The sequence below is a fragment of the Lissotriton vulgaris genome, chromosome 5, assembly GCF_964263255.1.
Source record: "Lissotriton vulgaris chromosome 5, aLisVul1.2, whole genome shotgun sequence".
NCBI lineage: Eukaryota > Metazoa > Chordata > Amphibia > Caudata > Salamandridae > Lissotriton > Lissotriton vulgaris.
This window is the reverse complement of record NC_141693.1, coordinates 85,952,337-85,979,545: the sequence shown is the minus strand read 5'-3', so window position 1 is coordinate 85,979,545 and position 27,209 is coordinate 85,952,337. Positions and strand designations below refer to the sequence as shown.

Sequence of the window (27,209 nt, the reverse complement as noted above, 5' to 3'; positions counted from 1 at the left end):
TTCCTGTTTTTAGATTTAAAAGGTTTTATTTTTCTCTAAACAGTCCCAGAGCCATCACCACTGTATCCACACCCTAGGACGGAAAAAAGAATATGAAGATGGTGACCACCCAAGGGAGCTTCTGGGGTGTACGTTAGTTGTCGAGGACGGCTTTCTCTTCAAAGTATTAGCTCTGCGTCATTTGCCTTCTTCGCTCTTTCCTTTCCCACCTCTTTTGCATCGGCTGGCGTCAAAGGTAGTCTCGAAGGCATGCCATTATCTTTTTCCCTCTGTTGGGACCTGTGCGGCTCCTTGTGTTTGTGCCGGCCTTCGGTCGTCAAGTGTTTTCACGTAGACACGGAGGTGACCATTGGGGGTATTTGTTGTCTTTGTTACCTTCCATTTTTTTGCATCCTTTGAAGCTTTCCTTGCGGCATCTGCTCTTTTGACATCGACAACCCTCCCTAAAACTACATCTGGCACTCAACTATCCTCCCTGTGTCAGTCTCTTCGACATTTTCTTCATCATCACTGGAGAGACCAAGGTTCTTCAGGGATGCCTGTGGTTTCTGGGTGCTGGCCATGGTGTGCGAGTCGCTGCTTCAATCAGGCCTTGAGAGTTTGTGGTAGGGAATCAGCACAGGCCTCACCATCTACGGCGATGTGCTCAGTCAGAAGACACTGGTTAAGAACCTTGTATGGATCTCTCTGTGTGAACAGGTGCTGGCAGTTTGGACTGAATTTAAAGGGGGCTTTCTCCATAACCATTATCTGTCCCTGTCCTCAGCATTCTACAGCCACGGTTCGTCCAGCATTGGGTTCCCATTCCCAGAGGGAAGGTATTCTTCCAGGCTTTGATGTTCCTCATGGCCTGCAGTGATTTTTGGTGCTCTTATCCTTCTCTTCTCTGCAGATCCTTGCAGATTCTTCAGAGCTCCTCTGGTGTGCATCCAGACCAATCGGTGGAAAAAAGAATATTAAGTTAATAGAGATGCACAGAGACTTCTGGGGCACCATCTGACGTCACGCAAGCCATGGACTTAACACCAAATGGTGACCGACGACGCCCACACACACTCGAAACAGACAGAAAAAAGACAAAAGACGACCACTAGATGGCAGAACAGATGCACAGCATGTCAATCCAGTAAAGAATTTATGGCGCAAAACCCATCGTGCCTGTGCTATATTACTGAGATGGGTGCACAATGGCTAAGAAGCAGTCAGGAGGAACACTGGTTGTGCCTGGTGTACAGTCAGTGAAGTGTACTCCCTGAGGGCACGCTTTGAGTAGGGGTCCCAGGGACCATCTCCCATATATTGCACTGCAGGCTGGTACAGCCACTCACTAAAGGTAAAAAAATCAATACATGTTAATTCCCATTTTCTTCCATTAAAGGGAATACTATTCTCAAGTTTATGGACATTTCCTGAAGTAGATGGTGAAAGTTTTAATGTCAAAATTCAAGGTCTTCGCAACTAAATTTTTTATTGACACTTCAGTATCAAATGACAAATGTCACCACTGAGTTAAGAAAATAAATAGGTGCGGCACAGGGGACACCTCCACCGGCAGGCACGTGGACATCTGGATGATGTTGGGGACCAGAGGTGCCAAAATCCAGCCTTCCGACCCACGCAAACTATGTAGATCATCAACACCATACTTGGCAGTTCCCTTGTCTGGATAATTTGTGAAGAGCAGGATATTTAAATATTCTGGCTAATCGATAGTAGAGCTATTTGCAAAATTGGTACACATCTCAGGAAAACAACTGACTATTTGTTAGCTTGATTCCCTCTTGTAGCCTTCTGTAAATACTGGTTTGCATCATCTTTGCAAGGCACATGTTTCCAGTTGTACTATTGGGAAGGTTGTGTGGCTTTCCCTGCTGGATTTTATTTGTGACCCATAGCTGAGAACTTCACACAGCGGAAATAGGACCCCCAGTGTATTTGCAATTTGTTTGTGCGTTTGTGAAACAAAATTCTAACCGTAGAGAAAGTCCTTTCCATACAATTCCCTTTCCACCCTAAGAAAAGGATTTAGGCCAACGCTGTGCTCCTTCCACGGTGCAGCAACACTTTGCAACATTGTAATAACTCTTGATCCGTTCGAAGTAGAAGCATTTTTGTTAAAGCCGGCAAACTATGCGGCAGATGATGGATAGAGTGCAAGTGCGGCAAATCCATGATTAATCAGAAAAAGCTGCTCCTGTGGAATCACGCGACTCAATTGACCCTGTGCACAGCCCACTGCTAAACCAATGACACCATACATTGACCAGACTATGAACATCTCGGCTACAAGGCGCGAGCACGGCCTCCGGAATGCTTGAAAACATGTTATGCTTCGTGTAAAACAGGCAAAAATATTAAAATAATGTAACAATAGAACAATCATTCGGCAGAAGCTTATAATAAATTATTTTACCTGCAATGTATCGTATTTCTGGCAGACACATCATTAGATCTGGAAATCGGTTGGGTTGGTGTGGATATTTGTACTCCGTGAAATCCTGGCAAACGTACCAATACCGCTTGTTCAACTGTTCCAGTTGTGATACGTTAGAGAGGCCACGAATATCTGCATGGAAATATATAAGGTTGTTGTAAGTGATCAGAAAAATGAAAGTATTTTGTGTTTTAGAGTGCACCAGGAGAAGAAATCACTTACTGTTGACCTGCCCTGTGAGTGGAAATACACTGATATTAACTAGCACTTGGAAGACTCAGTGACCAGTCCTAGGAATGGAAAACACTTTCGGTTTGCAAGTACTAGGTATCAAAAGCAATTCTTGTTTGCCAGTACTAGGAATGGAAAGCACTTCCTGTTTGCCAGTACTCGGAGTAGAAAGCACTTCCTGTTTGCCAGTACTAGGAGTGGAAAACACTTTCTGGTCGCAAGAACTAGGACTGGAAAGCACTTCCTGTTTGGCAGAAGTAGCAGTGGAAAGCACTTCCTGTTTGCTAGTACTGGGAGTGGAAACCACGTCTTCTGTTTGAATTCAAACAAACAACACCTACTCTTTACCACAAATGGGATTAAAAAGCAAATACTATTTACCAGTTTTCACCATGGAAGGCGCTTCCGGTTTACCAGTACTGGTATGAAAAGCAGACTTTGGTGTGATCAGTACTGGAAGTGAAAAGAAAGTTGTATTTGCTTGTCCTGGAGGTGGAAAGCACTTCCTGTGGCTAACCCCAGGAGTGGAAAGCAATTACTTTTCTCCAGCTCGGAGTGGAAAGTGCTTCATGTTTACCATCACTTGTAAAGCAATGGTTTTACTAAAGGGATACCTACTGATTGCACTGTGTTACTTTGTTTAGTGGCCCTCAGTGTTGCAAGAATTATTACCATGAGAAAGAAGTGTGAGGGGGAGCAAACGGTGCCAAAGAAGCAAAAAACGCTGAGGGCCAAAAGATATTAACTATTTAATTGCAAACAAAGTAAAAGTAAGAGAGAGGTAAATGGAGTGAGAGAGTGCAAAGGAGAGAATAGAATGCATAAAGAGAGAAAGATAGGCAGCCAAAAAAGGAAGCAGGATGGGAAAAAACACAAAATAATAATGGAAATAAATAGAGAAAGATGGAGAAAAAAGGAAGGAAGAATGAAGGAAGGAACTAAATAAAAGGAAAAAGGATGGAACGAACTAAGGAGAGCAAGAAAATCGAATTAAACAGTGGAAAGAAGAAATGAGAATCAGAAGTAAGAGTGATGAAAGGGAAGAAGAGAAATAATTTGCAAATTAAAGAGATATAAAAGAAAGAAGGATGGAATGAAGTGGAGAAGGAAGGACAAGATGGTGATAAAAAGAAAGTATGGGGCAAGAAAAGAATTAAAGAATTGGAAGTAGAATGGAAAGAAAATAAATAGGAATATAAACAGGGCAGAAAGATCGTCTGAATGTGAACTGGAATAATAAATGGCCAGATGGAAATAAAAACGAGAGAATCAATATGAATAAATAACAATAGAAAGCAGGAACGAGAGATTGATAGAAATTCGGCCATGATGAAAGAAGAATATAATGAAGGAAAGAAGATACAAAGAAGAAACTAATGAATTAAATTAGTCAATACAGATATTTGCCGTTTTTACCAAATTATTTTAAAATCATGCTGGAATAATTTGCACATTTTCCTAGGGCAAATGATTGTCACTGGCTTTCATAGGAAAAGTTGGGATCAATCATACCATTATCCACTTATTGCTTCGGAGCATGCCCTTAGCTCACACAAGGCCTAGAAATGTTACCCAGAGAATGATCAACAGCCTCAACCCGGAGATAGTACGTAGAGCGACCTTATCGACCACACGAACTCCGAATCACTCGAAAAGACCTCCCACCAGCAGAGGACGGCAGTCACGGACTCATCCTCTTCCTATCCCTCATCTTACCATCACATCAAGCAGTCACTCCCCTAGCCTTTTCTTCCCCACCGCCATTATTCCCTCAGGGTTGCGCACCTCACACACCTCCTCTGCCCCTAGAGCACACATTACATTACCTAATAATAACCCTCTTTCCTTGAAAGTAAAACTTATTGACCATAGTCAAGACCCTCAGTTAGTTAAAGCCAATCTCCAGAACCTTATACACATCACCTCGAAGCTTGAGAAACACTGGAGTCTTAACCTGACCTCCTGGGCTGATAGTACACGTCACACAAATCAATACACTCCACTAATTTGGACAGTTAACTTCTCCCATCTTGTTTCATTGAGAAATGAGAAGTCCCTAAACTTGCTTGTGAGATCTCAACCCCACTCCAATCCTACTTCAAGACCTTAGAGTGTTAAAGAACAGCTATCTGATGCCGACATACACTCCCTTCGGCGATCATATACCAATACCGATAAGGACTCGATACCATCGTCGAGCACCATCCAGGTTACTCCCTCCAACCCGAACAGAGAACCCAGTCTCGACCGTAGATCCATGAGACAAGCACAATCTGCTACAAGTCCCCATGACACACCACGAAACAATAGTCGTCAAATCTCATGTCAGATTTCTGCTGCTTAATTGCAGTTTGGTGGTAAGACACACAGCTGACATCGCTGATCTCATACTTGCCCAAGACCTTTAACCTACTTATCTCAACGGAAACATGGCTCAATGATTCATCACCACTCACTCTAGACAATCTAGGACCACCCAACTAGGGGGCATCATCAGACTGGGCATATCCAGAAGAGCTGGAGTTGGCATAGCATGCATTTACCGCTCCATTCTCACCAGAAAACAATGGCGCCAATGCCATTGTGTGAATACATAGGTATAGAAATATGGAGCAATAACAAGCTTGTGTGTAATCATCACACAAACACTAAGATTGCTTGACAAGAATGAACCCTGTCTACGTATACTTCTTGATCTCTCCTCTGCATTTGACACAATCAGACATGAACGCATGATTGACCTCCTTGACAATAGGATGGGGTTATCTGATCCTGTTTTAATCTGGTTTGCTTCATTCCATCATAATAGAACTCAGAGAATCAAGCTCAATCAATCCCTATCTGACATTACACCGGTAACAATTGGAGAACCTCAAGCCTCCAACCTCTCAACTACGCTAATCCACTTGTTTATGGAACCTTGTACCGACATTTTGAAACTCTCGAACATTCATTACCGCATGAACGCTGATGACATACAATTGTAGCTGAAACTTTCCTCACCTGAAGATATCAAAACACTCAACAGCACTCTTCCAAAAACCCAACAATGGCTGACGTGTAATCCCCTCATGCTCAACACCCTCAGAAAGGTATTCCTTTTGATTGCCCCTCACAATCTCTCTGCCCCCCCATAGAAGAATAGCTCAAACAAATCACAGCCCTCAACTGCTCCCGCCACATTATTGACTCCACTCGATCTCTAGGCATAACACTGGACAAACATCTGAATATGCAAGATCATATCAATGCAACCATCAAGAGAGTCAATCACCAAATTACCATTCTAAGGAAAATCAAACCACTACTGCCCCCTGTGGATTTTCAGTTAGGAGTACCCTCTCTAGTGATGTCCCGATTAGATTACAGGAGTGCTACTCTTGCCGGCCTACCCAAAGTAAAGCTGTCCCCGTTCAACTCACCTGTCACAATAGGTTCCAGGGGAATCGACAACAGTACTACAACCTCAAATATCTAAAATGGCTCCCGTTTGAAGCTGAACTGAAGATTGCATGCATGATGCGCAAGCCCCTTCACTATAATACTCCTGTCTACTTAAACACTTGAACCATCTGGGGGTAGTCATTCCTTAAGAACCGCTTACTCCCCACTGTTGAAACCACAGACGTTCAACAGAATGAAAACTTACATCTGCGCTTGCCTTGCCCTAAGATTTTGGAACACTTTCCCACCTGAAACCAGGATGAACCCCTCGACTGCCTCCTTCGGGAAAACAAGTAAAAAAGTTCTTAATGCATAGATTCCTTCTCTAGGAGTCTTGAACCTTCTAAGCTTGTCTAGCATTGGGTGGACTCCTGTGGATCTTGGAACTGCTATGCTTAATTGTCTACTGAATCTATGTTGCTTCATGCCTATTCCTTCTCTGATTGTAAGTTGCTTTTCTCTTTTCCTGTTATGCTTGACATGGTAGCTCTACATACATAGCTCTGATACCCGGACGGGTCATGTTCGCGGTCTATAAAACTCTGCAAATGAATAAAACTCTGCAAAATAAATAACTCACTTTACACCATTATTTAGTCTGAAAGGGCTCTAAGTGAGTGGCATTTTAATTTCCTGGCTATGCCCTTGACAAATAAAAAGACTATGCTCCAAACCCGAACAGGCACAGGATGGACAAGGAACGCCATTGAATAAGAAGCAAGCAAATGAGAATGACTTTGTAGTGAACCAATGGTTAGTAATGGGTGTGCTCTAATCCCATGGTAAGCTTGCAATAGGTCTTTTGTAAACTAATCAAGCGAGATCTAAAAACACTGCAGTGTTTTGGGGTCACCCAACATTTAAAAGATGTACAAACGTCATCATGTATACTTGCAAAGTAAAGCTGTGGATATCAGCTGGCAGCCTATCTGGAAACATCCCATCAGACACGTTTGACCCGATGCTCTTCAACGCGCTACGTATTCCAAGTGACGCACGTACCGTCCTTGGTGTCACTAAGCATCAAAGACATTATAAATTGATAAAGTGAACTGGTTCACCTTCTGTGGAACCATTCAATAGTCTTTTTACAAAAATACTCATTTCTACATTCTTTCTGAACACCCACCATTGAAATGTGAAACCAAGGACTTCAAACCAATTTTATTTCAAACAGCCAGAACAAAGAAAAACTAAGACAGACAAAGCCAAAAGAGTGTCACTGCTTTTGGCTTTGCCAGTGAAGACACATGACTTTGATACAGCTTTTTGATGATGCTAATTAGCATTACAAAAAAAGTGTGATATCTTGTACATGTGTAAAGGTCAGTCATAAATTACAGATGCTGGGTCTATCTAAACAGTTAGAAAACAAATCAATAAGTAAAACGTAATGCGATGGGTAGATGCAAAGGTGAAGGATGGGCATTGTATGTAACACCACCTACAAGCAGCTGCATCCATCATGGAAGGCAAGAGGAGCACCAATGAGGGTCATTAACAAAAAAGCAGAGGGGCAACGATGAGCTCGGCTGGGAGAGAACAATGGACAGGCAATGGCAACTGGTAATCTTTGAAAGTGGTGAGGCGTAATGCCGGGTAGGAGTACACCCATTTTTTCCCCAAAATGTAACTTACACATACTCACTTCCTCTTACATTAACTCTTTACCCTCACTCACTCTGACTCACATTCTCTCAGTTACTCATTCTCATTCACACTTACTCCCACTCACTGTTACTCGCACACAAACGTACCCATACCCACCGGTTCTCATTCTCACTTACTAAAACACTTACACACACACACACTCAGGGACTTGGTGCAACTGCACCTGCAGCAGCCTTGATAGCTACACCGCTGACTCACTTTAATTCCTTCTCACATCCTCCAATCAATCACTAGTTCTAACACACTTGCACTCCTTCACTCAGTCTTACGCACTCTCTTTGACTTATCCATACATACTCAAACTCAGATTCTCACTCACGTTCACTTTTATTGACACTCTCAAAAACACGCACACACACTTCCACCCAATCCCATTCACTCCCAATCACTCAAAACACACTCACATACGCATATGCACAAAGAAAAACTTCTTTTTTGTTTTACTTCTCTTGCTTCACGAGCTGGAAACTCAGAAGCACCATGACTGCTTCAGAGAAAATATCTCGTGCTGGGCATTGGAACAGCAACCACGATTGCCAACAAGAAGTCTGATGGAGTAGCGTGGGCAGGCTTGAAAAAGGGAAGGGCCATTTCAATCCCCTTCACAACTTCTTGATAGGACTGGAAGCACAGACTTATAAGAAGCTGTGACAGTGCTGGGGACCCTGCCCCTGCTGTCCTGTGTTGCTTGTCATTGGCTTCAGGGATACACTGATGAGCGCCCTGTTAGCCACATTTTAGCAGATATCAAAATATTTTCTTACCTGTAGGTATAGTTTTGCAGCTTTAAGAATTTTCTGGGTTCACATGCTGTGCATTATCCCGCCATCTAGTGGTTGGGTCCCGAATTCTCCACTTTTTTGTAGTCCTGTTTTATTTTGTTGTGTTTTGGGTGTAGACAAATCCCCCATTTGGAGCTTCCTGTGACATCGTACAACCTCTCTGGGAGCTCTCACTCTTGGACGTCATCTTCAGATTCTTTTTTAGGGCTCGCCTGCTGTGCGCATGCGCATAGCTGGCGAAGCTCTATAGGGGCTTAAACAGCGTTTAGCCAAGCACGATTCTACTGGCGATTCCACGCAGTGCATGTGCTTTTTAGGTCATTGCGCAAGCGCAAGCCCTAAAAAGCGCGTGCACAATGCCACCAGCCACCTGCCTGCCTGCCTCGCATTACCACATCAAAGGCAGCCCAGCCTCCCTCCCACAAGCTTGTCAGCGTGCGCTCTGCCTTTCTCCTCCCAGCGCAGTTGTCATCCCCTAATTATTCATGGCCGGCCAGCCGTACTTTCAGTTTCATGGCCGCCAGTATATCCTTTGGGCTTTGTTTACGCATTCGCGTTTTACCTTTACATGCATTTGACATATTTACAGTTGCATTACATTTTACATTTATTTCGAGATTTAGCCATAGGTAGACTAAAATGATTTTTCCTGACACACACAATTTACAGTGAAGTGCTGGAGCCATGATTGAAACCCAGGTCCCTTAATAGTTACATTTGCCACTAAACCATATCTAATGAAGCATTTAGTTGTATTCTTGTGTTGAAATTATTTTTTATTAAGTTTCATGAAAATGTCAATGCGAATGATTTGTGGAAAAAAATAAACGTTTTTACCTGCTGGCTGGAATCGTCTCTTTTTTTCCTGTTCTTTGCGTTTGGGCTATATTTTAGTACACTTGCTCCCTAAAGTGCTTGAAATTATAAATGGCATTTCTGTTGGGTTCCAGAGGTTCCCTCGAGGTCTGTTTAATCTAACTCTGCCTGAGGCGCTCTGCAGCATCCTGCTGGAGTGACCTCCTTTCAACTCTTCTTTGGCAGCTGCACTGTAGAGGGATGATGTGCCAGCATCCTCTGATTGTCATCAGACCGACCCGACCCGTGCTGCCCCTCCCCCCGCATCTTACTACAACCGCGGTGCCCTTTTGTACTCTCACCAACTGCGCTCTGCAGTGGGTGTTTTTGTTGAATATTTTCAGTTATTTCATTTGGTGCGTAGAATACTGCTAAATAGGAAATGACACGTTAGGCCTAGCAATTAACTTTGAAAACTGCTTTTTGTAGACTTTCGCTGTTCTTGCACCACGTTTGCTCTTTCCAAAGGAACCGAAGTTTAAACTATATGGTTACATATTTAGCATGTCCAAATTGATCCTTTTTCCACTGAAAGGCAGGCTTTCGTGTTTTCCGAATGAGCTTCTCAACCCTAGTTAGAAGAACAGTGACAAAACTGCGCAGCTATTGCCATTACAAATTAAATAAATTATTTAAGTATTAATTATTTTAAAAAATGAAAAGCCATTGTTATTTGTAATATCAATACATCTAAGTCACGTAAATACAAAACATGTTGCATTACAAATGCTATAGGTGTCACATTTGCGAAAGTTATAACTATTGGCATTGTAAATGACAAAGCTATTAATTTAGCTATTTTAAAAAATAACACATAAATAAAAAAAATGTCATTTATAAGACCAATAGCTCAAACTTTCCTAATGCGAGCCCAATTGCATTTCCAATGCTTGTTTTCTTTCTGTCCGTTTTCTCTCTCCATCTTCTTGGTGGAGGTAGGTGGGTCACTATGAATCCAGAAATTATTCAAACTGCAAAACTATACCTATTTATTTATTTATTTATTTATTCAGAGTTTTATATAGCGCGAACAAGATCTTTACAGATATCAGAGCGCTTCACAGAAATAAGGGTGGGGATAGCAAGAAGGTGACGCAACATAATATTGGGTGCAATATAAAATTCAGTAGCATGATCGGATGGCAGTCATGTTCTAATAAAAGATCAATAAACAATCAAATAAGCGATAATATAAGACGATACTGAGTCTTTCATACAACTACGATAAAAGTCAGGCGAACTAATGCTAAAGGGATTGCTTATGCCAGTAACTAAAAGTTACGGGGAGCAAAGGGGACGGGCATCGAGATTCAGTAGGCTAACGTGTATAGTCTAATAGATATTTAGTGAGTAGTATAAAAGGATCGACTATCCAACATGGGATAATGGCAAACAAGACGAATAAACAAGTCTAGATCATGAATAATATGACATTATTTGACATTAGACAAACATGTAATCAGTAATATCCAAGCGGTGCGAAGTCTCTGAGCAACAAACATTAAAGTTCAGGTGAACTTAGCCATGAGGATGGCTTTCACCTCTTTCTTAAAGACGGCCGTGGAGGAGATAAGCCTGGTTTCAGGAGGGAGTGCGTTCCAGATCCTCGGTGCCATTCCTGAGAAGGAGCGTTTGTATGTTTTTTCCTTCCGGAATCTGCAAGGTTTCAAGAGTAGATTTTTTGTACTTCTATTGGATCTCGAACCTCCTGATATAGTCAGCTTTTGAGTGAGGTAGTTAGGTGCCTTGTGGTGAACGGCCGCGTGTGTCATCACAGCAATTTTCAGTTGTATTCTGGCTTCAAAGGGCAGCCATTTCAGAGATTTCAGGTCAGGGGTAATATGAGAGTGTTTTCTTGAGCCCGTAATGAGTCTCGCGGCAGCGTTCAAGGAGGCTCTTAGGGGTGCAGTTGTTGCTAGAGGGAGACCACTGAGGGTCACAATTCCATAGTCTATGCGGGGGATGACGAGGGCTTGTACTACATTTTGGAAGTCTTTGGCTGGGAGGAAGGGTTTCAGCTTCCTCAATGAGTTGATATGGAAATTGGCTCCTTTCGTTGCTTTGCTAATGTGCTGTTGCATGTTGAGCTTTGCGTCAAGAGTGACACCTAAGGATTTCGCGGACTCCACGATGGTGGGCCGGACATTGAATGCTGTTAGGTGGTTGAGCCAAAGTTGGGTGGTGGTAGATTTCGCAGGGGGTGCTATCAAAAGGAACTCAGTTTTCAGAGCATTTAGTTTGAGGTGATTGTCGGCCAACCACGATTGGGTCTTTATAAGAGTGTGGTTCAGGAGTTTGATATCTTCCGGGGATTGTACCTTTAGGTAGAGTTGAGTGTCATCGGCATACATATGGAAGCATACATTGGATGCTTGGAGCAGGGTGGCAAGTGGCTCCATGATGAGGTTGAACAGTGTGGGTGAAAGGGAGGATCCTTGTGGAACGCCTAAGTCTACTGGCACAGGCGAGGACAACACATTGTTGATCTTGAACTTCTGAGACCGGTTATGTAGGAAGGAAGTGAACCACTTGAGAACAGTCCCGGATAAACCCATTCTAGTGTTTAGCAGCTCAAGGAGGTTCTCGTGTTTGACCGTGTCGAAAGCTGAAGAAAGGTCGAGAAGGATGAGGAGGCATGAATCATTGCGATCAAGCATTTGGAGGGCGTCATCGATTATGTGAGTCATGGCCGTTTCCGTGCTGTGCTTCGCTCGGAAGCCTGATTGATGAGGGTTGAGGAGATCAAACTTGTCAATGTGTTTTGTTAGTTGAAGTTGCACACATTTTTCCAACAGTTTGGCCAAGGTGGGGATGTTTGTGATGGGACGGTAATTGTTTAGGTCAGACGGGTCGGCTGTAGGTTTCTTGAGTATGGGCGTGACTTGCCCCACTTTGAGTGAGTCAGGGATGAGACCCTGTTGAAGGGAGCTGTTAATGATTTTAGTCCAGAGTGGGAGGAGCATGGTGGTGAAGTCTTTTACCGCGTTAGCAGGCAGGGGGTCTGTGAGGTGATTAGAGGGCTTTAAGGTACCGAGCAGTCTGCGTATTGCATCTTCAGAGTAGAAGTCGAATGAAGCCCACGATGCGCTGTTTTTTGGCTGAATGTTAGACATTCTGATGTGAACAGGGTGTTGGCTTACGTCATTGAGGAGATCCTTTCTTATCTTGTCGGTCTTTAGCTTGAAGAAGGCGGAAAAGTCTTCACTGTGTGGGATATCGCTTGTTGGGTTGTTTGATTGCAAGGGTTGCGGCTTTGTTTGACTTTTGACTAGTTCGAACAATTTTCTTGGTCGGTTTTTCGCTTGGTCAAGCTGGAGGCGAAAGAAGTCAGATTTCGCACGCTTGATTTTCCTAAAATAGGCATTTCTCTTGTTCTTAAGCTTTTTGCGGTGTAGTGATGAGGGGTCAGCTCTCCAAGTGCGCTCTGCCGATCGCATAGCACGCCTGTCTTCGTTGAGTCTGCCGTCATACCAAGGGTTCGAGCTCTTGGTGGAGACTCTCTTTAGTTGCAGTGGGGCGGCTTCGTTGATTATAGAGGTCATAGAGTCGAGGTAGAGGTCGGTCAGTGATTGAACATCAGAGACGTCAGCAGGGGGAAGGAGGCGCCTGTAGGTGTGGGGAGGTAGGGCGTTAGGGTTGAGATTCTTCATGTCCCTTTTCCAGATCTTGCATTTGGTGGGTTGAGCCGGGGAGGGTTTGACTTTTTCATTGATAAAGAAGGTGATGATGTGGTGATCTGACCAATCACAGGGTTGGATTGACCCCAGTTGGGTAGCGTCCTCTTTGGCGATGATGAGATCGAGTATCGAACCTTTATCATGTGTTGGGCTGTTGCATATTTGGGTGAGGTCAAGCGCATTAAGGAAAGATTTGAGACTATTCACCACTGTGTCTTTCTGATCATTCCAGTGGAGATTAAAGTCACCCAGGTAGATTTGAGTGATCTGCCGACCGGCGTTGGAAGTAATAGTGTCCATGAGTTGTTGAGAGAAGATGAGGTTCTCCCTCGGCGGGTGATAGATGAGGTGTAGAGCACATACTGGTTTGCCCTCACTGGAGATATCGAGGCAACAGAGTTCACAGGAAGTGAGGGAGGGGGAGGTGACTCTGGTGACAGATAGATTGTTCCTGAAAATGCATGCGATTCCCCCACCCGTCTTGCCGGTCCTGTCTAGTCTGATGATGTGGTAATTGGGGGGAACTAGTATGTCCATAATGGGCGTGGAGGCTTCAGTTAGCCATGTTTCCGTCAATATGGCTAGGTCAAGATCCATTGATGTGACGAGTTCTGCAATGTCGGAGGAGTGCCTCTGGGCCGATCTACAGTTGAGAAGGATGCATTTGAGTCTGGGGGTGAGAAGGGAGGTCGAGTGTTCTAGTGATAGGGGGACTCTTCTGAGATTGTTTGGGACAGAACTTCTGATGCTTAGTGTTGGGAGCCTAAGGGGATTTGAGAGAATAGTGGGTATGGGGAGGTGAGTGGGGGTTATGTGTTTTACCGGTCCTGGGCCAAAGGAGCGGAGGAGGGTGCATAAGTCGTGGTCCGACAGGGAGTTAAGGGCACGCCGGGGACGGTGGGTGTTGTTGCGGGCGGGGATAGAGGGCCAGTGTGGAGAGAGTTGAGTGCGAGGGACTGTGGGGAGAGTGCGTCGTTTGTTGGGTAGGGTGGTGGTCGTTGTGGGTCGATGTTGTCTGGGAGGCGTGTGAAGAAACTCTTTGATGGTGCGGAGCTCTTCTTTGAGTTGTAGGAGGGTGGATAGAATCAGGTCGAGAGGTGTCTTGGTGTTAGTGTTCGTGATGTGGGCCATGGGCGAGGCATTGAGAGGGGAGTTAGAGGGCGAATTTGGGGCAGTAGTGGAGGGCTCTGCTGTTACAGTGGGTGGGGTGGTATTCGGTGGGTGCGATGATTTGTAGGTGAGGGGTGTGGGTGAGGTAGGGGGAGGGTGGGAAGTAGTGGTGGGGGCGTCGGTGTGGGGCGGTGCCGGTGAGTTGAGGGATGAGTGAGGGTCGAAAATAATGGGGGTGGTAAGAAGGAACTGGGGACTGAGTAATGGGAGGGAGAGGAGGGGGGATGTTCTTGTAAGGGAGGACGCAAGTTCTGGGGTGGTAGTTGGGAGTGTGGGTGAGTGGGGGGTGAGAATGGGGGGGGGTGGTGCCGGTGAGTTGAGGGATGAGTGAAGGTCGAGGATAGTGGGGGTGGTAAGAGGGAAGCGGGGACTGAGTAATAGGGGGGAGAAGAGGGGGGATGTTATTGTATGGGAGGACGCCAATTCTGGGGTGCTAGCTGGGGGTGTGGGGGAGTGGTGGGTGAGAATGGTGGGGGGGGTTGAGAGGGAAGAAGATCTGCCGCGGGGGGGGTGATATACTTCTGGTGGTGTTGGATTCAGCAAGATTCGAATGAGGTGTGAGATGGGGAGAAGGGTGGGTGGGGGTAAGTTGGATGTATGAGGGGGAATGATCTACGTCTGTGGATGAGGGGAGCGGGGGTGTAACGTCAGGTGTGATCCTAACTATAACACTGGGGGGTTGGGAGGGGTGTATGTCCTTCCGATGTTGCAGTGGGCAAGGCGGGTTATTTTGAGTATTGGTGTTGGGGGGAGTTGTGTAGCTTGATGTGTGCGGAATGGGGGTCCGCCGTTTGGCGATGTGTTCTAAGAAGGTAGGGAATAAGTTGTCTAGTCGGTCAAGGTTCCTATCAGTGGCTTGGAGTAGAATGGTCCCATTGTTGTAGATGGTGATTGTGGCTCTGCCTGGGAAGACTAGGGATGGTGTGATAGAAAGGGTTCGGCCATGAGCGGATTTATTGGTGGTGTGAATAGAGAGAGTGGAGAGGAACGCTTTCCTCCATTGTGCTCTCCATTTGGTGTAAAAGATGATATCGTTGTTTGTGTCTCCGTTGGTCATTGAAAAGTAGGTGTCCACACACGGTAATTCGGGGTGTGCCTTCAGGAAATTGTGTTTGTAGCGTTTGGCATTTTTTTTGGTGAGCTCTGGTGGGTATATGATTTTGTAGGTGTGCTTGCCCAAGCGTTCCATGGCGGAAGAGGCGTGGGTAGAAGAGGTGGGGAGCTTGTGTGGTTGCGGGGCGTTAAGCCTAAATGGTAGTGTGTAGTGGTTATGGATATGGGTAGAGGCAGTAGGTATAAATGACTAGTCTAAGATGGCCCCTCCGGTGGTGAACTATTCAAAGATGGCCACGAGGGTGGCATATAGGGAGCCAGAAGCAGTCCTATCTCTGTTGTTGATGTGCCTTAGGGAGCTAGTTTCCCTTTCCGGGGCAGGTCGAGTTAGTCCATCCTCTGTGTTGTTAGGAGGGGAGGGGAGAGATTAGGTTTCCAACTGTTCAGGAGACGAGGAGGGAGCCTTATCTCTGTTAAGGTGACCTGTGGCCTCGTTGGTATGCAGCTTCACAGTCGTTTGGTGGGCAGTGGAGGCGATTTATGGCTCCGGTATGTGGTCCCCGCCATTTTAGGTAAAGGAGAGTGAGACCAGCAAGAGGGTCGCCATGCCGCGTGAATAGTTTGTAAGCAAACAGCTTTGTATCTTCAGGGCAAAGAGTGTAGCGCCGGCATGTTCAAGATAGAGATTAAATAACATGCTTGTAAATACCTTCAGGATAGTCAGGTTCCAATGAGGCTGTCCAAGTCAAGCTCACTATACCCAAGTGTAACTGAGGCAAATCCGCTATTCCAGAAGATTGGTTATAAAACACGATGAAATTTCGAGCGTTTCCAGGGGGGGGCGGGGCTGATAACTCCTTTCCTCCTGGCGCTGTCACAGCACGATCCTTCCAGGGTCCAACCAGCCGACCCGCCGCCACTTCTCCCTCACGCCCCGAGGCTCCCGGTTGCTCCGCTGTCACCTAGTCTGACCAGTTCTCAGCTGCATACAGCCAAGCGAGAGGGGGAGGCCAGATGCAGCTTTTTAAGAGACTATTTCGTTTTCAAGTGTGAATCTTTTCTAGATTCACATGCTGTGCATAGATTTTGTAGCGGTTTTTTCTAGTTCTGATGAGCTTAGAAGTGTAAAAGGATTTTTTTAACACTTTCTGTCCCACTCGAGCATCCTTATTCATTTGAATGTCCATACAGATATATTTGCTAGAAAGGCAATCGTTACTCCTTTTTTAGGTCGAGCATAGGCAATGCACATGCGGCGTCTTGGAGACATGCTGTATTCAGTCTGTTGGCTTGGAACATGCCCAGCGCTTTTCATTGGTTGTTTTGTCTGCCTTTCTAAATTCCTTTGGTTTCATTGGTGAATATTTAACATTTGTTCCACCTATTGGCTGTTTGGTTCCATCCTGGAGACTGCCCCAGCTAAAGCGATCCTTTCACGATGGCCATATGTTTATTTTCAGTGCACTACATTTTAAATTTTATTTGGCATTCATTGCAACTCTCCTTCCCGTCGGAAGCGGATAGTAGCATTGATCACGCAAGTGGAATGGCTGACGGAGGCATTGTTGAGGGTGGGGGGGTAAAATGCAGATACGTAAAACGATCTTTCGACCATGGTCCCTAAGGGACGCTCACCGTGATGTTTTCCTACTAAGTAGGGTACTATGCCGCCCGGCCTCCGGGATGCGGGCTGAATGGCTGTGTATGATGTACGTTTTACTGTTGATCGGGGGGGACGTCACGAGTGGACTGGTTGACTAATTGTATTCTGTGGTTTCTAACTCTGCAATAAAAACAAATTTAAAAAAAAAAAACTCTCCTTCCCGTAACCTGCGCAGTTTACTGTGAGCCTATTGTTGACCGGTCAGTGGTGTGAAGTGAATTGCTCCCACGCCATGCTTGTATCTTCCTATTAAAGTTCTATTAACATGGAACAGAGAGATGCAGCAGACAATCCAGTAAACAGAACACGCTGTACGCCTCTGAATCTTCTATCCAATTGTTTAAATGCATAGAGAGAAAAAACAGGTACTATATGCAGGTGAACTTCCAAAGGCAGAGGGAACAAACTATATCTGAAGGACAGTAAGTGTTGTCTTTGTTGTGTATTTCAACCTTTTTCATGTACTTGTGTCAGGTGAGGCGTGATGCGCGGCGAAGAAAGTGGGCCAGGGAGACAATCACGCCATCATGATCCACTGCCTTAGGCTCCGCCATGTTTCTGGGTTTAGTGAGTTTGCGTTCTGGCCTAGCTATTTAGCATACTATGTGATCAGGGGTAAGTTATTTAATCCAATGTAGTTGCTTTTTTCATATTAACATGTACTCACAGCGTATTACTGCTGCTGACATCGCAGATTTCTGGCACCGCCAGTCACCTCCCACCCAGGCCATTGTTTGTGAGTTTGTTAGAGCCTTTCTGTCAGTCAGAAGAATAGCTGGGGCTCTATGAAGCGTGAGGGCCCATGAATAGGAGCAGCCTTCACAGGCCCAGGCAGCGAGTTGAGGCCGTGTTTAAATAAAGCATACTGCAATCTTGTGTTAACCATGCCACCTGACCCATACCAGGACACCTTGTCCGTGCAAAGTCCCATGATATAAAACAAGCCTCCTTGCTAAAGTTATGCCCTGCCCCCCCTCCCCACAACACACATTCCCATCCCTGGTTTTGCCCTCTTATCCAGACACGACCTTCGCTTTTCCAAAGGAACACCGCCGCTGAGGCCAATACCTTCAAGCAAGGCTACAAGAACACCCTGCACCGTCTCGCCCTTTAACCAACCCCCATCTCCCTGTGGCAGACCCCCCTCGGCTTATATGAGGTAGCCTTGCCTTTTTATATTCACCTAAACAGGTCCTACGTGCCCAATCCCCCTGCTTCATTTCCATCTTATCCGACCAGCCTCACTAACTTTGTACCAGTTTCTCACACTTGGACCCAACTACAAAGTTCCGCATCCTGTTGTTACGAGCCCACAAACATCTCACATAAACCCAGAAATCAAAACTATATCTTTCAAAGACAACGCCCAACCACAGACCTATTTCAAACTAGTCTGCCTTTAAAAAGAAGGTATTAGCTGACAAAGTTACATTTAAACCCCTTCTGTGCTAATGACGAGCCCAGGCTCGTCATGCAGCACGGTGCTCGTGTGCTTTTGACGAGCGTCATGAGCCGTGGAACGCTCACACGCGGGGCTAATTCCCCCGCTGTGCTGAGCGTTCCATTGCGCGGGCGGGTTCATGACGAGCCCAGGCTCGTCACCAGCACACGAGCACCGTGCTGCATGACGAGCCTGGGCTCCCCCCGCACGATGGGGGAATTAGCCCCGCGGCGAAGGGACTAAAGTGCCAGTTCCTTTATATTATGCCATCATACCGAGCTCCTCTTATGATTGACACAGCTGCACTGGTGTAAAGAGAATTGAGGATATTCCCACAGGTCAAATGAACTAGCATGATAGTCCTTTGCAGATTCATTGCGGAGCAAACCTGCAATTATCCACAGCCTTTTTGGGTCAGCTTTGGAAAAAAAAGGCAGCAATTCATATTTTAGGGTTTACCTAGACAATGTTTTATTTGTTATATATAAGGTAGCAAAAATGCTAGTATTACTTTTTTATTATAACTTTTCAACATGCTGCAAGGCATCCACACTGCTCTACAACATAGCAGCCCCTCTATACAAGGTGTTGTCAACATGGTAAGGGTGACCGGCCAACTGGAGCTGACCATGCAACACTCCACCGTCTAAATAAAGGGACTGATGTGATACATATTCATAACAAAACATTTGGATATCCCCCTCTTTGTCCAGTGCGGCTGCAGTCCTTGCCCAGAGTAGAGGACCCTTGAGGGACGGTGCTAGGCCATGTGTGAAGGCACGGGTCATATGGAGCATAGGTGTTCTGTTATGCAGATTTGTAGAGCTTACTATCACCCAGTGGGGCATTTTAGTGTTGAGTATGTGTGAATCTAGCTATACCTAGGGCCCAGTGGGACAACTCAAAAAGCCTACTCCTGAGCTTCTTGTGGAATTCAAGACGTGAGGAGGAGGCTCTAATGTGTCGCGGCGCATCCTTCCACGCTTGAGGAGTGATGTAGGAGAAGGGTCAACCACCAGATATAGTTTTCCCAGGCACCATCAAGTGTAATAACAGTGTGGTCATTTCCCACTGGCCAAACACTTTACATCATACCAAGTGAAGCCTGATGGCCCTGCTGGAGACACCCTCGGGTTTCTAGGCGTTGAACCCCCCCAGGACGATGGCTCCTTTAGCAGTGACGCCCCTACTTCCGGACATGTTCACAGCTTATTCTTAGCTATGTAGCATGACTTGCTATGCTCAGTAAGGGCGCCTCGAACAAGGGCATGACTTTAGATGATGGCCTCACATGTGGGTCAGTGCCAGAGCTGCAGCTTTTACTGCGCCACAATTTCATGTTTTAAGTGCCTTATTTATTTTATTTATTTATTCAATTTATATAGCGCATGATCACCAGATAGGTCTCTAAGCGCTTGTACTTGGAAAGACCGAACATTACAGGAAACAGGCAACCAGATTAACACCTTGAGGTGGGCTTTTTTCTCCAAGGGCTCTTCCATGATGAAGATTAAGCAGCGGCCCATGAGGAGACTGCTCTATGGTGGGGATACCTTTTAGACGGAGAATTAAAATGATTCCACCTCAGGCCGCTCACCTTTCTAGGTTTATGGTTATGCAATAGAGAGAAAAGGGTAGAAATAATAAAGAAGATATAATATTAAATGCTCTTCTAAGAAACTCTACTAACCACATTGGTTGCAGTCTTACCAGTACACAAACACAGCCTGGCAATCAGTTCAGAAAATATAATTACGAGGGGCGGAATGAAGGGGACACAAGGGAAGGCCGCTTCATGGATATTTTACCTCACATTTCCTATTTTAGAACATGTTTCCACTGGGACACAGGGCAGGAGGTGCAGTGGCACCGCAGCTAGGAGAAGGTATGCTCACTGTGCCCCAATAAAGCCCAACTCCTACAGACCCACATGGGTATGGGGTCCTTATACTTTCTTGCACTAAAGCCCAGGTCACCATTGGTAATGTACACACAAACGCACGGGCGCAGAAAGGAGGGGGCTGGGCACAAGGCTACAACGGGTCTTGTTGTTTATTTATATTACTCGTAACTACATAAAGCAGACAGTGAGCACATACCAGAATATTTTGCACTTGATTACGATTATCCATCCAATTATATTCAAGTCATTGTTGCAGCAGAAGGTGAATGACCAAGCCATGCACAGGATTTGAAGAAAAACAAAGACAATTCCGGAACCAACCACTAGATGGCGGAATAATGCACAGCATGTGAATCCAGAAAAGGATTCACACTGCAAAACTGCAGCAGACTGTGACATATCTGTGATACCCTCTGCCCACTCTGTCCTCTGTGAAGTCAAGTCCTAAGCAAACTCATACAGCCTATCAGCCCATCGCATAAGGAACCAGGTGAATGGATGGGGACATTCGACTTACCCTGGTTAAGGAAGTTGATGGCTTTCATGCATGCGTATTCTTCGTTGCTGACCTTCAGCTGGTTAAACTTCCGAAAGACGTAGATCAAGCGTTCCATCACCTCCATACCGTCCTCACTAAATCTGAAAGCAAATATTCAAAGGTTAATTGTCAAAGACTTGATAATGCACCCTCACCGAGCAAATAAGTTATTTTGGCTTGGCTTGCGCCAAGGAGTGTTTAGATCACCAGTAGCCCTCTCCCTTTACTGGGATCACATCAGGGAACTTTTCGCGTGCATGTTCACCACAGAGGATCTTTTGGCATAAACAATTGGCTCTAGGACATTTGATTTATCAGCCTCAGAAGGATGGAAGGCGAAGTGGACGCTGTGATTTGGGGTAAAACGCGGATCCGCACACTGGAAATATAAGTCTACTGAAGCACTAGAACAGAATTAGGTTCTCCAGGGATCCCTTAAAAGTTCTCATTGTGAACCTCAGTCGACGGCCTCCGTATCCTGATTTTACCAGAGACTAGCACAGACCAAGCCAGGGACCATGCTAAGTCTACACTGACTTCAAATGGCCACAGTTTTCATTTATTTCAATCATTTTTGATAGGCCCATCTTATCACAATTGGTCACAGTTATCGTTTATTTCAGTTCTCTGTGATAGGCCCAGCTACACAAGTGGATTCTGCCTTCAGCAGGAGATGGGTTAGAACACGGGTACTTGTAAGTATTTTCCCAAGGGCCAAAAAGTTTGGTCTGTGAAGTGAGAGAGCTGCATTGATGCCCGCTGGGTGATGGTCGTGGTTGGGGCTGGGGGTGTTGGCAGTAATGGGGGTGTAGTGAAAGCAAAGCATATACATCTACTGGCTGAAATGGACTAAGTGAAACCACTAAATTGGAGATGAATCTCAGCTACGCAGGTTAACCAAACTGTGTGATCCTAGGAAATAGTTTATTTTAATTTTCACTCTTTTTCTGTCATTATCACATTTCGACAAACATGACTCCAGGATGTGCGATGTACAAAATCTCCTGTGTTTGATTTAATAAACAAAAATGTTGTTCATATAAGCGGAAAGATGCGCTGCTGATGACATGCTGTATTGTTGAGTTATATTAAAATCCAAATAAAAATGTTATATATAAAAAAAATGTTCATATATGCTAGGAATCCAGGCCACCCACAGAGTCCACATAACAATTGACTTGCCTCTTAGTTCACTACTTCACTGTTGTCAGGATGAGTGGGAAATTCATGTTTCTAAAATGTTTGAAAACGATCACATTTTAAACAAATGCTTCTCAAAGCACCGATGTATTCAGATGTACTAAGGTAAAACGGTCTTGTGTTCTAATGAAATACAATTTTTGAATTTTGACTTTCATATTTTCACATTTTGTTGCAATATGACTCTAAAACTAAAGGTGTTCCCAAAGCAGAGCACGACAACCTAGTTACTTCCTTTCTTTAACTTCAATTAACCTTTAAATGAATGCTTCGCTGATTAGTTAACATATTTTGAATGCTAGTGCTTAGTCGAGCAAACAGCAGTCCAGTGCTCCTGTTGAGCAGGGGGGGCACATGTATAGGTACATGGGACATGTATAGGTCAGGAGGGCTATATTCCCCTCCCCCTCCCCCCCCCCATATTTTGTAAATCCCCATAGGTTCCTCAACTTTTTCTCACAGAAATGTGAGTAAAATTAATGATTTTAGTGAACGCATGAGATTTGCAGGGCACTCTGGATAGGAAAACGCCATAGGATCTACACAAGGCACACCCCCGTGGACTTCCCTGGGTGTTAACATTTCAGAACTGTCTGGGATTCATCTGTTTACTTCTGTGGCTGCCAAGTGGGGTACCCAAATACTTCAGCTACCACAATGCCAAAATCGGTCAATTTCCAAACCAAAATGTATTTTCTTTGAGTGATCTACACAAATGACCCTCCAGTTAAATTCTGAATTCTGCCTCCTGTTTCAGAAACACATAGCTTTGATTCATCACTGCAAGTAGGTAAAACCCACCAAAAAAAGGAAAAATCAACTATCACTCAGACAAATACATAAACTATGGTAACAGTTATTTCTTTTTTAAAGTCTGCTTGATCCTCGGAGTTGGAAAGGTGGTGATCTTAGCACAGCAACCCTCTCGTTGATGCCATTTTAAAAAAAAAAAACCTATGCTTTCATAATCAATTTTCTCAGTTTCCCCTACAAAAAATGATTTATTCTGGGTATTTGCTTGATTATGGTCAGGGAAATCCACAAAATCTGGGCATCTTTAAAAACAGACATGTGTGTGGTGGGGGGTTGGAAGTACAAAAATGTGTTTGATAGCTTTGCTGGGGGAAAAAAATGAAGGTTTAAGCACAAAGTACCACAAAGATCAAGAAAAGAACTCTGCACCTCTGCACGAGGATGGAAAATTGTCTGTGTGCCTTGAAGCTTTGATACAAACTATTGTAAATATTAAATACACATAATTAGTTTACACTTTTCTTTCCAGTGCAATAAAGATGATAGATTGGGAGGCCGTTTGTTTGAATGTTATTGACTTTTTCCCTCTGGTGCTCATTTTTTTCCCCATGCCTAGTGCCTTTGCCAGATGGATGCTGTTTGCATGGGGGAGGAAGCTGCTGCAGGTGTGAGAGGCTTAAGGTGTGCCAGAGATAACAGCTACATGTGGGAGTTGTGTGCTACATGAGAGAATGCGGTGATGTGGAGCAGATCAGGCTCTGAGGAAGGAACAAGTAGAACTTGGAACGGGCGTTCACATGGAACTCATTTGTAAGAAAAATAAGAAAGCACAGAATTGTCAGTGTCGATTTAATCTAATGTCACATTTAAATTCCTATTGATTAACATAAATTATTCTGTTTTAGATGCAATCTTATGCAAACATTTCATTTCCAAAGAAAGAGAACAGCGAGTAACTTGTAGTACAATTCGATTTAGCCAAATCGAATTTTATTTCATTCATAAGTGAATAAAAACTTGTAGTATTGGCAAATATGTGAGGGATAGAAGATTTTATGAAAATTGGAAGAAGGAAGAGAAAAGTGTGAGGAAAACCAAAATCAGAAAAAAATGCGATCAGTTGTGACAGTATGCGGTATATTGGTTATTTCATCAGTAAAACAGCAAAAACTGTATAATACAATGAAAGAGACTGAGGGGATGCTGAATGTGTCATTTGAAAAAAAATTGTGGGTTTGTCTTCTTAATTGTAGATGGCGTTTCGACCCTTTATCCAAATATTAGGGTCTCATCAGGACTAAGATGAACCCAGGGATGGTGGTATATTTGAAGCGGTCTCATCCATTCATTGATTGACCACTGGGAAATGTAGCAACCGTGAGTTCAAGTGACGTGGATTAGTCACAGATGTGTTAGGGATACATTAGACGTGTGGCGGTTTTTGCTCAGTCAAGGAAACTTATTATCCTCTGATCATTCCCAATGGGCTACAAAGGGATGCTCCTCAGTATATGCAGAGTGAGGGAGATGGCCCGTATAGGGGCCAGTAATCCTGGAGCCAATGGTGAACGGACAATCTCTTGGTAAGAGAACCAGCTCTCCTTCAGGGCTAATCTACGTCTGACGGCAGGAGCCAGTCCCAATAACACTTTCACAAAGCAGAAAGCATGACTCTGTGGTTAGTGGTGTCACAAAGGAGAAAGCACGACTCCGTGGTTAGTGGTGTCACAAAGCAGAAAGCATGACACAGCAGTCAATGGCTAGTGGAGAGGTGTGGTGGCGCGGCCAGGGCAGCTGCCTTCAGAGCACAGGGTTTGCGGTTCGATCCCCGGCTCCGGTGGCAGCTCAGTTCAGCACCATGTGACTCACTTAATTTCCACGACGGCCCCAGCGCCTTGAGACCCGTAAGGGTGAGTAGTTTGCCCTTTACAAATACGGATTTACATTTTAATGGAATTACTCCTCCCATTTGGAGGTACCAGGGGAACTGCTGACGTCTTCCTTCATGTTCTGAAGCCCTACACGGGGTGTGCATGGCTGCTCAAGTGCAAGGGTGACGTTTGCAAGCATCAGGACCATGCCACCTTCTTCCACGCGAACTGCAGAATGAAATTGTCTTGTGTGAATCAATATGTTGACCATGCATTGCAGTCTGGTTTGAAAAATCAGCCAATTACCTTTCTGCCTGTGCTCCTGGACTGTTTGGGTTCAGCAGGTAATATTCACTGGTGCACCGGTCGCTGTATCTCGGCCTCAACACCTGAATACCATACCGACAGGGACATGTTTTACACAAGGAAGCGGATGTTAACCGTAATACTTTTTTTACAGCTTGATATCCGTTCCAAATTTACATGATTTGCAAAATATTTGCACCTAGTTGTTTGATTAGGAATAGTTTTTAAAAGCTTCATAAATAAATGTTTTACACAAGCTTTACAGTCCTCAACATGGCATTAAGTTCTGAGCTCTCGTGACCATTGCCAGCCATTGGATCCGAAGAACCCAGCGCTCCAACAGAAGAGGCTCAACATGGCGCCAATGAGCCCATCATCAGCCATGATCAGACGGAAAGGAACATCTGCTACTATGTGATGGATAGCCGAACAAGCGTTGGCAAAGCCAATAGGTCAGGCTTGCAGTTTGAGTCTTGGTTAAAACATTTATAAAAGCCAGCTGCAGTAAGTAGGAAAGCACACAACGATTGGTTCTGCATACAATGCATCTACGAGATTAAGAATGTAACGCGTGATGAGTGACTCCAACTCTTACCAAAAACAAACACTGCTGTCTCGGAGGTGGGGGGTTAAGGAGAGCCGCCCACCTCAAAAAGACCACTGTTCACTCAGGGGTGTAGCTCTCACTGGGAGGGGGGTTATGGGACTGGGGAGCCCTATGCACCCCAGTTATAGATGTATTTCACTAACTGGGGCATTAGGGGGCGGGGGTGCTTTTCCTTGCTTGTTTATTGCCCAAATAACCTTCTCCTCCCGCCCTCTGCTGAGTGGCTATGAGGAAGCTGAGGTGCCACAAAAAGGTTATATTTAGCAACAAGGGTGAGGACATTTCACGGAGGTTCTTTTTTAAAAAAAAAAATTAGAAAAGCAATATTGTGGGTGTTGAAAACTCTTGTCTGCTGACTTCAGTGGCCTCTGCAGGCCTCGTCCTGGCATGAAAGGGAGCAGGTGGAAGCCTGCAGGGGGAAGACAAGTTAATGAAACGTGCGCCGCCGCCGCAGCGCCTCCCCAAATTCTACGGAGTTTCAAAGCTCACAAGCTGCGAGTGACCCTCGTCCCTTCTGTGAATGCCAGTCTGTGCTCTCGTCCGCACCCAGCATTTCGGCCCCCTCCTCCCCGAACAAAGCCGGGCTCTGTTGCACGGTGCAGCGTCTGTGATCTGGCTGCGCGCTCCCACACAGCCCTGCCGCAGCTGGCCGCGCCGCGCAGAGGTCACGGGGTCAGCGTACACGGCTCAGCCCAAGAAAGGGAAACAGAAGTATGGGCTCGCTTATTTTATTTTTTAGAAAGTGAAAATCATGGAGAGGTTTACGTAAACATCCCACTTTTCAGGAATTGAAACCACTTGCACACTTGGTAAAACTTCGCTTGCGTGGAGATTCTGTCCCCAAAAAGTGTCGGAAACGGTTTCAAAAGAAAAACGAGATTTAGTGAAGGATTCTCCCAAAGAATACGAAGGTTGTTTCCCACAAAACTTAACTTCTGGGGAAAAAGAAATCTTGCCAGTGTGGACTTTGCCACCTTCGCAAAACTTTGGAAAAAGTGTAAACTCTGGGCCAACGCATCTCCTGGTAAACATTATTTATGAAAGCCTTGCGCCACCGGTGCGTCACTTTTAAAATGGGAAAAAGTGACGCATCGGTGGCGCAAGGCCTTCATAAATGAGGCCCAAGGTGCAGGGCAGAGGGCTTCTGGGAGAGGCGAAGCAATCACAGAATAATGCGAAAACTATCTCTCCAGGCGTCCAGGTGGACTGGCAGACCCGACGCCCAAGTGGAACTCACCTTCCTACATAAACGCATGATCGCTGCTCTGCACAAGGGTGACTTTCAAGCGACAAAAGGTTGCCTAACCCGGCATCCGTGCAAGTCTTAGGCTGGCGACCACAACGGAATGCTAGACTACGCATAAAAGGCTACCCGAAAACCTGTACACTCCTCACAATAACAGCCCGAAAACTCCCAGGGCACAGGACCCACATTCTAAACCATTTCTAATGGCTAAAGACCCAGGTTCACCCCGAGCCTATAGTTGAACCTTTCTAAATATTAACCAGTTATAGCCTAGGGCTAGGCCTTTAAAAATGACTTTTGAGGACCCCCCACTTACTAATTACTGGAACCCCATTACATCATTATTGACATCTGGCGACCCCAA

The 27,209-nt window shown here is 45.1% G+C and overlaps 1 protein-coding gene across 1 annotated transcript in view; it reads right to left on the bottom strand.

The window, feature by feature from the left end:
- Positions 1-27,209, bottom strand: part of NR6A1 (nuclear receptor subfamily 6 group A member 1) — a 209,549-nt gene that overhangs the window by 16,232 nt on the left and 166,108 nt on the right. Inside the window, exons 9-10 of the mRNA XM_086919335.1 lie at positions 20,842-20,963; positions 2,414-2,566 (exon numbers count right to left, since the gene is read on the bottom strand). Coding sequence (XP_086775461.1) covers positions 2,414-2,566; positions 20,842-20,963 — 275 coding nt within the window. The remainder of the gene's footprint in view (positions 1-2,413; positions 2,567-20,841; positions 20,964-27,209) is intronic.